Source organism: Daphnia carinata, chromosome 7 (genome assembly GCF_022539665.2).
Source record: "Daphnia carinata strain CSIRO-1 chromosome 7, CSIRO_AGI_Dcar_HiC_V3, whole genome shotgun sequence".
Lineage (NCBI taxonomy): Eukaryota > Metazoa > Arthropoda > Branchiopoda > Diplostraca > Daphniidae > Daphnia > Daphnia carinata.
This window is the reverse complement of record NC_081337.1, coordinates 4,738,085-4,748,965: the sequence shown is the minus strand read 5'-3', so window position 1 is coordinate 4,748,965 and position 10,881 is coordinate 4,738,085. Positions and strand designations below refer to the sequence as shown.

At 45.1% G+C, this 10,881-nt stretch overlaps 3 protein-coding genes across 8 annotated transcripts; 2 read left to right on the top strand and 1 right to left on the bottom strand.

The window, feature by feature from the left end:
• Positions 1-334: 334 nt before the first annotated feature.
• Positions 335-2,733, top strand: LOC130699975 (UDP-glucuronosyltransferase 2B14-like). Of its 2 annotated transcripts, none has more exons than XM_057522025.2 (4): positions 335-478; positions 919-1,333; positions 1,446-1,971; positions 2,039-2,733. In XM_057522025.2, exons 2-4 carry the CDS (start codon positions 980-982, stop codon positions 2,530-2,532), a joined length of 1,374 nt encoding a protein of 457 aa, XP_057378008.1. In that variant the 5' UTR covers positions 335-478; positions 919-979; the 3' UTR covers positions 2,533-2,733. The 2 variants fall into 2 exon arrangements, with proteins under 2 accessions (XP_057378008.1, XP_057378007.1); XM_057522024.2 differs by lacking the exon at positions 335-478 and adding an exon at positions 701-858.
• A 445-nt stretch (positions 2,734-3,178) lies between these two features.
• Positions 3,179-4,454, bottom strand: LOC130699979 (ras-related protein Rab-18-like). The gene is made up of 5 exons (XM_057522032.2): positions 4,253-4,454; positions 4,063-4,180; positions 3,810-4,001; positions 3,627-3,752; positions 3,179-3,555 (listed from the first exon to the last, which is right to left on the bottom strand). The coding sequence occupies exons 1-5, from the start codon at positions 4,318-4,320 to the stop codon at positions 3,436-3,438; spliced, it is 624 nt and encodes a 207-aa protein (XP_057378015.1). The 5' UTR covers positions 4,321-4,454; the 3' UTR covers positions 3,179-3,435.
• Positions 4,455-4,740: 286 nt separating this feature from the next.
• Positions 4,741-10,241, top strand: LOC130699970 (GRB10-interacting GYF protein 2-like). Of its 5 annotated transcripts, none has more exons than XM_059496153.1 (12): positions 4,741-4,820; positions 5,010-5,069; positions 5,161-5,386; positions 5,473-5,769; positions 5,841-6,066; positions 6,139-6,412; positions 6,472-6,975; positions 7,056-8,166; positions 8,235-9,530; positions 9,587-9,796; positions 9,886-9,979; positions 10,124-10,241. In XM_059496153.1, the coding sequence occupies exons 1-12, from the start codon at positions 4,816-4,818 to the stop codon at positions 10,135-10,137; spliced, it is 4,317 nt and encodes a 1,438-aa protein (XP_059352136.1). In that variant the 5' UTR covers positions 4,741-4,815; the 3' UTR covers positions 10,138-10,241. The 5 variants fall into 5 exon arrangements, with proteins under 5 accessions (XP_059352136.1, XP_059352137.1, XP_057377999.1 ...); XM_059496154.1 differs by having other exon boundaries at positions 10,119-10,241; XM_057522016.2 differs by having other exon boundaries at positions 9,886-10,025.
• Positions 10,242-10,881: the final 640 nt, after the last annotated feature.

The window sequence follows — 10,881 nt, the reverse complement described above, 5'->3', positions numbered from 1 at the left end:
AGGTCGAGGAAATCATAACTACGAGAAGGTAACAAAAAGCTACTTAATGGATTACTTTTGCTTCCTAGCCAAGGGAATTTTAGGACCTGGCAGAAGGGTGGAGGACGATTTTCATTTTTTCGATTGTAACAACAAGGACATTAGGACGCGTACGTGCGTATTACGCGTGGATGGTGGTCGCATCGTATTATCCGTAATACGTTTTTGGCCTTGGAGAGAGTGGCCCCAAAAAAAAAACGCCCTTTCTAATTCGAGTTGGTATCCTGCGATTATCTCTCATCTCCCTACAGATCGCATTAACCATAACTATTTTTGACAGCACCAACAAATGAAAACAAACGAAAAACGAGCACGTCCAGTAGGTAAAACTAGAGCTGATGTCTGAGTCACTATCAGCGCCCTGTCTCGATTCGGTTTTACCCATAAAAATTTCCAGACAGAGACAAAGAATAAATAAGCAATATGTCTATTGAACAAAGTGGGTGGTGTCATGTCGCCACGTTTATTGCCAAGGCCCTACAACAAGCAATATGACTAAACAAAAAATATCGAAAGACGAGAAATACCTCCTCCCTCCCCCTCCATAATACGTGTCGTTCCGCAGCAACGGGTGAGCATTTTTTTCTTGTCTGTGTAGGCCCAACCAAAGATAAGGCTCTTGCTATATAAATACCAAACTTGATGAGGGTCGAACAGCGCACGTTTCCCAAGTCCATTTATGAAAATGTCGTCTTCGATAGCTCTCTCTTTTCTTCTCTTGCTGGGCCTGGCTAGCAGCCACAACATCCTGGTCTTCATGCCATTCGGATCCCATAGTCATAAAGCCACTCTCATCCCTCTTGTTCAAGGCTTATTAGAGTAAGATTTAAGGACGTTGATAACACGCGAATAACTAATGGATTTTTTATTTATTGTTAGGAGGAACCATAGCGTGACCTTCATCACCAACCAAGAATCGACTGACCTTCGATACCACAAAATGATGTACAACCTGGACGAAGTAGTTGTTCCCAACTTGAATTATTCGATGCTCGATCCGGAAAGCGCCGAGCAGAATTTTTTCGAATTAGCCGCCCAGCATTCCATCCGCTCCCAATTGAAAATCTTTCGCCATTTATCGAGTCAAATAGACAAGGTCCTCGAGTACACTTACACTGATGCAGGCGTCCAATCAGTATTACGTCACGGCCAATTCGATTTAGTCCTCTTGTCTCAAGTCGTCTCGTACGCCGGTTACCCGCTGGCTTGGCATTTCCGTTGTCCTTTCATCTTGTCCAGCCCGAATGTTCTGATGACAGATTCTGCGTACCTGCTGGGCGATTCTGAGCACACGGTGAGGCACTAAAAAAAACCAGAAATGCGATCAGACCCATCGATGTCCTTCATTTTTCTAAATTTGTACTTATGCAATTTGTTTTTTTTTTTTTTTTTTTTTTATTTTTAAGGAGTATGTCCCTTTTTTCCTGATGGCCATGACGGACAAAATGAATTTGGCGCAGCGAATAATCAATACGGTTATCACTCATCTGCTCAACTTCTTCCAAGACACGTTCATCTTTCCACGCATTCAACCGACCATAGAGAAATATTTTCCTGGAGCACCATCCTTGATCGAAATGAAGGCCAACGTCAGCGCCGCCTTCGCTAATACTCATCCCGCCTTCAGTTATCCTCGAGCATATCCACCAGGTGTGGTCGAGCTGGGTGGAATTCACTGCCGACCTGCTAAACCTCTTGCTCCTTACATTGAAGAGTTTGTCTCCGCTTCCGGTAATGATGGCTTCATTCTATTCGGAGTCGGTTCTATCATCCCCATGGATGAAATGCCTCGTCAAATGTTGGACGTCTTTATTCGGGTATTTTCCCGATTACCCCAGCGGGTCGTCTGGCAGTGGAGGGGAATCAACAAGCCGGCCAATTTATCCGACAATATTTTATTACTCGACTGGCTTCCTCAGCAGGATCTCTTAGGTATGTATTAAACTAACGTCCTACGAAACTAACCTATATCGAAATAACGATGAATGGAAATCGGTAGGCCATGAGAAATGCCGACTTTTCCTCACTCACGGGGGCCTACTCAGCACCCAAGAGGCAATCTACCACGGTGTTCCCGTTCTCGGCCTACCTTTCATAAGCGATCAGTTGCTCAATATGGACAAGGCAGTGCGTGACGGGTACGCCCTTCAACTGCGTTGGAATCAGATCGAAGAGAAGCGGCTACATCGCGCAATCCGGCAGTTGATTTACAAAGACACGTATCTATCAAATGTCAAACGACGCCAGAGTTTGTTGCGTGACCAGCCTGAAACTCCGCTGGAACGCGGATTGTACTGGACCGAGTATATTGCTCGTCACAAAGGTGCTAAGCACCTCCAGTTGGGCTCACGAGACCTCAATCGTTTTCAGCGATCACTGATCGACGTCTACTTCATCCTTGCCACCGTTACTAGCCTTTTAATATTCGTCTCTTGGCGTTGTCTCCGACGCTTCGAATTTTTCATTCGCTTCATCAAATTCGATTTGTTTTAAACTCCATTATTTCATTTTGCACTTCGTTTTGCGATCTCATTGTTCTTTGTAAATTATCGTTTCATTGTCGAGTTAATCTTGCGTTACATCACGTGATTTGTCTAGACGATGATACTTGTGCAATCAGCAACAAGTGGCGTCGTCTTCCCTACATGTCGTTAAAAAAAACGGAAAATACTAACATTTAAAGGCAGCGATAAATGACGTATGTCACGATCACGCCACGCGTTCTCCTAATCTCCCGGGGCTATAACCGATAGCCGTTTAAGTTTGCCTACTATTTCAGGTACATCCCGCGTGCCACGAGTTCAAAAACGTCAGGGAAATCCAAATAAAACCAAAATATCTAATCCAGACTGACGTCTAGACGGAAGCTGATAAGTTGAATGGAATGATTGCATCGAAAAAATTATACAATTTTCTGATATGTACAAACGAGTCTAATCGGTACATGTGCCCTAGGGTATGGCGCGTTTTTTATTTTTTTTTTTTTTTTGGGTCCTGTTTCACATCCTACTACGCAATTTATTTAATATTACCGGTTATTACACTTTCGAAATAATACGAGTGGGTATTCTCAGTGACGCTTGACAAACAACTAGATCATTCCAAAACGGTACGTATTGTGTAAGGTGGAGATCGTGAGAACGTTGAAATATTGTATGTATTAAATTTGAGACGAATTTTCGCAACAATATCGGCAAACCGATTCCTAACGAGAACATTTTTTAGTTGACTGGAAAAAAAACTAGCGATAAAGCATAACGCCAAAAGATTGGTTTTAACCATTAATATTGGTCCATTATTGGACAAAGGCGCAATAAAAACGTATCGAAATATCGTGGCAAAACCTCACAAATCGCTCGCATTACGAAAGACGTTTAAGTTTCTCCCATTCACTTTTCATACCATACTGCAATAGCCAGAACATGACCAAGGCTGGCCAGCTTGAGTTCTGTCGGAGAGGGATAAACCTCTTTGAGAGGTAGCATCAACTTCCCATAGACCAGGCGTTTGAATAATCTGGTTGTTTAAAACAATTTTAAAGCATAAGAATAGGAACACAAAAAAGGAAGAATTTTTGGTAACTGTACCTTCTGAACGAGCTCTTCAAAAGCCATTTGGACACCGTCTTTAGTTTTGGCACTAGCTTCAATAAACAGCATTGAATGCTTTTTTGCAAACTTTAAACCTTCTTCTCTGCTCACTTCTCTTCGGTCCTAGAAAAATTTTAATATAATGGCACATCCTGATTGAATAATTTGCATAAATCTCACCTTGTCAATTTTGTTGCCTATCAACATTTTGACAATGTTTGTGTTGGTGGCATATGTCTCCAATTCATCAAACCAAGCATCTAATCTGGAAAAAGATTGGCGGCTACACACATCATACACCAAAATGGCCCCTTGAGCATTTCTGTAATAGGATGGTGTTAATGTTCGAAATCTCTCTTGTCCTGCAGTATCCTGAATATTCAAATTGTGTGATAATTATCATGACTAGTGTTCGTATTTGCATATTAATTACCCATATTGCCAATTTCACATTATTTCCATCAACATTGATCAATTTGACCTTGAAATCCACCCCAATTGTTGCTGCCTGTTCGGTGTCGAAAGTGTCGTCGGTAAACCGTAGTAACAGACTAACGATGAACAGAAAACACAAATTAAGACGATGATTTTTAATACCACAAATATAACAAATTTTGACAGACCTTGATTTACCCACACCACTTTCGCCCGTAATCAAAATCTTCAACGTTGTCAAAACGGATGGATCCATTTGGAAGAAATAAGTGTGATATACACTGATCGCAGCTAAAGTGATGATATAAACACAGGCGCAAGATCAGCAAACAAATGGAACAATGATTCTCCGTTTATAGCCTTGAGAGAAAATATCCCTTTGTTGACGTTTTGCGCAGACCAGACGATGCAATCCCAACGTGTATTTCTTTCGTTTGATTAAGGCTATTTTATCAATGAATGTTACTGATAAATCGGAAGAAATGATTCAACTAACCAATATCTAATATCTTAATAATTTAAAAACCATTACTTCAAACCGACAATATAAAAAAGTACACTTAAAATAAAGTGACAACAAAGCCTTCGATGGCTCCGCCTTCCTTTCATCCGACATCTTGAGAAGCTAATCGCTGTACTAGTGCGTTGGTTGCTATAAACCCCCTCTCCACCCGAAAAAAATATTAAATCTAATTCTCGCTTCTGATATATTTCTGGATTCGTCCGAGAGCGAAAATCGCATACGCAAACAATGAGGTAGTGCAACAGACATAACTTGAAATGGGGATATTGCCATTAAACTTTTGGTTGGAGAAAGCGTGTTTCTGGCGATTCCATAATGGAACTCTTCATCGTCGTGATACGACGCGTCATTATTATGATTCTATGCAAAGATTTTACTTAGATCTGACACTAATGACAGGTCTCTTTTCTTTTTCAACCCAGTACCACCACTGCTAAACCCCTGAAGATGAGTGACACTGCCCTAAAGTTCGGACCTGAATGGTAAAATGTTTAACAACAACAAAGCAAAAAAAAATGGCACGAAGAAGACAGTGATAGCTATACTGGAGTGGATTTTCTTGTGATGTTACAGGCTCAGAGCTTTATCTCACGGAGACACTGCAGTATCCCCACCACCCAGTCCCAGCCTTGGAGCACCTCGATACAAGCTGGCCCAACACCGGTATGGGAGAGAAGAAATGCTAGCCCTCTATGACAAAATGATGAAGGCCCCTGATGACTTAGCCACAGCCCCACCACTCTACATTGAAAAGACACAAACTCCCCTTGCACTTATTCAAATGTCTGACGAAGAGATGGTAAGTAGTGAAAATACGTTTGCCATTTTTTTGCTTTGGCTATGTGTAACCTGTTGCTTAATTTAAACGTTTCTTTTTCGTGGTAGCGTATGTGGCAGCGCGGAGTTAACAGTGATGTTGTCCTAAAACAAATGGGTCGAAGTGCGGGTCCCCCAGTTGGAGGCAGTGGTCCAGCGGTGGGAGCCGGAGCTTCTCGAGGTCGAGGCGGTGGAAGCGTAGACCGCGGTCGAGGACGAGCCCGTGGTGTCGGTTCTGCAGTTGGATCATATAATCGTGGAACAAGTTATGAAGATGGAGGAGACCCAGGAGAACATGGGAATCGTAGAGAAGGCCCATCAACTGGTTACGGAAGAGGAACTACTCGCCATTTTGAGAGATCCCAGGTCATAAACCACTTTTTCTCTGAAAATGACCGAGTTCTTATTTTTATTTCTTCTGTTTAATTTGCATACAGAGTTCCTCTGAACGTGTTTGGATTGAGCGACCCGAGAGAAATGGTGGTGGAGCCGAATCAGAGACGTGGAACGGCTCGACTAGTCCGCGCAAAGAGTTTGGCGCTGTACGCCCTGCCGCCGGCGACAATAATTGGCGGTCTCGTGAGGCCATGAAGGAACGCGAGCGAGCCGAGAACAAAGAAGAAGAAGATGGCTGGCGAACGGCTGGTCGTGGTGAACGCTGGGGTATGAAATCTTGCGGGTTTATATCGTGCTGGACACCATTTCTTATACCTTTCCTCTCATAACCCAACGAAGGTCGAGCTGGCTGGCGTTCTGACCGAGAAGGTGGGGAGCGTGAGCCACCGGGTGTCGGTGAGAAACGTGATCCATGGGTAGAAGGCAGCAGTGGCGGAGTGGCTGGAAGCGGCGTTGGTACTGGAGAACGTTCGGAAAAGGCTCATCGTACGTGGGACGAGGAAGGTCGTCCGACGGGTGGTTCCGGCTACTATTCTAATAGCAAGGGAGGTGGTAGAGGTGGACATCACCCCAATCGTCGAGGTTGGGATGAGAACGATTCACTTCCCGAGTGGTAAATAATCCACAAAAACGTTTGATTAGCTTTATTTTTATTCATTTTGTGATGTATAGGGTGGCTGCGGAAGATTTACAAGGCGGAGGAACGTTCGACTCCTCCGGCGCTTTCCGCGACGAAAGGTGGTCGGACGAAGATGATGGTGATGGCAAAAAAAGGCGTGTGCTTCGAAAGAGGGTCGACCCCTCACATGAAGGAATTGCTGGAGCTGAAGATAGCGGTGGCAGTGGCACGGCTGTCACGGCCGATTCCCCATCAAGGGCTTCAGACAATGTCCAAGAACAGCAAGTCTCGGATGAATCCGTTCCTACTGCCGTTGCTGTTCAAGCTGGTGCGCAGCAGGCCACCAGCAGTTCAACTCCTCCGGTCCAGCGTGGCCCTAGTCCGGAGTCTACGTTGTCATCTCAACCCACTCGTGTGGACGAGGACGGTTTGGAACACGCTCAATCCGTCGTTTCTACGCTGGTTGCTCAATTAGTGGAAGACGAAGACCAGCCGAAACCATCGCTCAGCCCGCCAAACCCTCCGCTGAATTTGAGCATGGACCAATGGTTTTACAGGTTCATTTCTTTATTTTGTTTGATTTTGCTTTAACGTGGCGATACTTATTGTGTGCGTGTGCTCGTTTGCTGCGAGACAGAGATCCACAGGGTGAAGTGCAGGGTCCGTTTACTTCGGCTGAAATGACGGAATGGTTTAATAGTGGTTACTTCACAATGGCGCTGAGTGTTCGGCGCGCATGTGACGAGCGTTACGCTCAATTGGGAGAACTGACAAAGATGTGGGGACGTCTGCCCTTCATGCCCGGACCTCTCATCCCTCCCATGAAGAACTCGGATTTACATCCGATGGCGGCTGAGCAGGAAAAGCTGCAGATGATTCAACAACAGCTCATCCAGCAGCAGATGTTCCAACAGCAAATGATGCAGCAACAGCACATGCTTAGGCAGCAATCGATCATTGCGAAATTGTCGCAGATGGAAGGCTGGAACACGTTATCGCCTATCCAGCAACAGCAAGTGGTTAACCAGCACATGGCCAACATGCCTCATCCCATCCCGGGTGATCCGCTCTTTCAGCAGCTGAGACTTCAAATGGAAGCACAAGCTAAACTTCAGGCTGAAATGATTCAGCTTCAACGCAGTAAAGAACAACAACAGTCTGTTGGAGTGCATTCTTTAGTCAGCCATCTCAATCAGCAGCAGCAGCCACAGCCAGTATTAGAACAGCAAGCGCTTGCCAACAACTCGATGAAGTCTCATGATCCCATTCAAGTGTTTCTCCAACAATTGTTGGGACAATCAAAATCACCTCCGGCCGCAATCTCGAAGCCTTCAACTAGCAACATCATGAACAACCATAAACCTCACGAATCCCAGGTAGTCCTGGATCCGATCCAAAGTCTCATTCAACAAGCTCAGTGGAACGCGAATCACGCAGCGGCTCAAGGTGTCGTCGATCCAGCCATGGGCAATCATGTGGCACCCGGTTTTCATGGACTGCCACCGGGTGTCGGTGTTCCTTGGCCAGCGCACAATCATTCAGCGCTGTTCCAAACTGGCCCCAGCGAGTCCCAGCCGGCCATAACATCAGTTTGGGATCTCGAAAATGCCAAAGTGGAAGAAGCTAAGCGGCAAATGGAGCAACAGCAACATCAACAGCAATTGGCTGCGGAAATGCACCGTAGAGAATTGGAGGAAAAGCGGATGAAAGAGGAGGAGGAAGAACGTCGACGTAGACTAGAAATTCAAGTATATTTAAGCTATCATGTTATAAAGGGAAAATGTGTAGTTAACCAGTGTAACCAATTTTTGTGCAGGAAAGAGAAGAGGAAAGGATTAGGATGGAAGAAATGCGAAGAGAAACGGAACGCCAGCAGCAAGCGGAAGAGATGCGGAGAAGAGAACTGGCGCAACAACAACAACTGCAAGCAGCGGAGGAGAAACGCCGTCGCGAGGAAGAGAAACGTAAAAGAGAGGAGGAGATAAAACAACAACAAGTAGAAGAGGAAAGGATCCGACGAGAGGAAGAAAGAATGCGAAAAGAGGAAGAAAAAGCGGCTGAACAACATCGCCGCCAACAGGAGGCCTTACAAAGGCTCCAGGAGCAGCAAGCTGTGGCTCAGGCTCAGGCTAGAGCTGCGGCGGCACAACAACAAGCTGCCGCTGCTGCAGCCGCTCAACAACAAGCCCAGGCTCAAGCTCAAGCCAAGGCTGCCCAGGCCATGATGGCACCTTGGGCTCAACAGCAACAACAACAGCAACAGCAACAACACACCGGTGAATCACTGAGCATGGCTGAGATTCAAAAGTTGCAGGAAGAGAAGGAAGCTAAGGAGAGAGCTATTGCGCAAGCACAGAAGGTGGAACAAACGGCTCGAGCGGCCGCGCTTTTACAGCAACAACAACAGCAAGCGGCTATTAAGCTTCGCTGGGCCAAGCAGAATACGCCCAGTCCATCGAATGCCAAATCGCTGGCTGAGATCCAGGCGGAAGAAGCAGCTCAGTTGGCGCAACAAAAAGAGAAGGAAGCCAAAGAAAAGGCCAACCAGCAGGTGAACATGGCGCACCTAAACCTTGCGGCAGCCAGCGCTTGGGGGTCATCACACCATAGTAATTCTGCGTGGACTTCTGGCCGTACGGCGGCTGCTGTTGTGGGCCAACACCAACCCCCACCACCTCCCCAATCGACAGCCACTACCACTGCCGCCAAAACCAATCATTCCACCAGCACGAACGCCGACTGGAAAGCCGGTCTGACTGTTGGTTTCTGGGAGGAACCAACTTCTACACCTTCCGCTGCTAAAGCCGCAAGTAAACCGGCACAGCAACAAACGGCGGCCAAGTCTGCTAGTGGCGCCGCCAAGTCTGCTTCGGCCGCCGCTACAAAGCAGCCGCAACAAGCGGCCAAACAAGCGGCCGTTTCCAAAACAGTGGCGGCGTCGACGACGTCGAATACCAAGAACCGCAACAATAAAGAAGAAGAAGCGGTTCGTAAATTGTTTAATCAAACTGCCACCACTGAGAAGAAGGATAGCTTTAGTCAGTGGTGTTTCGAGTACCTGAAGAAAGTCCAGGCGCAGATTGATGTGCCCACATTTGTCGCCTTTCTCAAGGTAAATTTTACATTTCAATTATAAAGGCCACTGTTTTACTATTCTTTCTGTGATAGGACGTGGAATCTCCTTTTGAAGTACAGGAGTATGTCCGATTATATCTGGGCGAGGGCAAAGACGCCAAAGAGTTCGCGAAGCAATTCCTCGACCAGCGTTCCCGTTGGCGTCAGATGCAGAGGAATGTCCAACAATACGAAGAGGACAATATGTGCATCCCGGCTAAGGCCATTAATCCGGGACAATCGTCTGACTTCCATGAAGTTAAAGTAAAACGAAAAAAATAATCATGATGATATTTTAAAAACAATAAATTCTCATCATCTGCTTTCCATCTGTTTGTTTCTTTTCTACATAGTCTAAATCGAAGAAGTCGAAGAAGAAGATGCAGAAAGTGGATGCCAGTTTGTTGGGATTCAGCGTTTCTGCTTCCACGGATCGCATCAACGTCGGTGAGCGCGATTTCGTGGACGGCATGTGAATCATTGTTTAAAGAAAGTAAAACGAAAAACTATATTTAAAAAGACATCAACACATGACGAGAGACGATTTCAAACTTATAAAGCCAATATCATTATTGTTTATTTGGGGTTTAGGGATGGACAATTAAGATGTCGACAGTTTTACGCAACAAAACACCAACAGCAACAATTCAAAACGTCTTGATTGTGGAGTCTTGGTGGGCAGCAATAAATAAACAAAACAAAAAAAAAACCGTAAAGAACTTCATTTCGTTTTACCTCGAGAAAAAATCGAGGTCTGGCTATTGGGTTTTCTCATATCGGTAAGCTGGTTCAGTTTTTCGACATTCAATGGAATCATAATAACCATTTGATCTATCATGAATCAAAATACAAACATCTTTAAGAAAAACCTGTAGTTGGTTTATTAGATATATTATGCATCTATAGACGACATCTTCATGGCACCATTAGCACAAACATGGCATGAGTGTCATTTCCTTTGTTTTCGCGGATACTTTCAGAAAGAAAACAAAAACACCACGAAGTTGGCATTCCCGAAAGGAAGTTTGGAAAACTTCCAGTTGGTTATACCTTCTCGAGGGTTCTCGATGTTTCAACATAGGTAATATTCTCATCGATTTTTACCACAATTCAAAGGAAACACATCATAATAACTTTATTGTTTCTCACCTCTAATGATCGTGGCGCATCCTAGAATAGAAATACCAGAAGGCGCTTAAGAATGCAAGGACAGAGCACTACAAATTACCAACGCTTTTCACAGGCTTAATCACCTTTTCGTGTTTTCAAGCGTGTTACATCACTACTGGCAACGATGGCACCAATCAATCGATTTTTTTGTTGGACATGGGCTACTTGATTACAAAGGC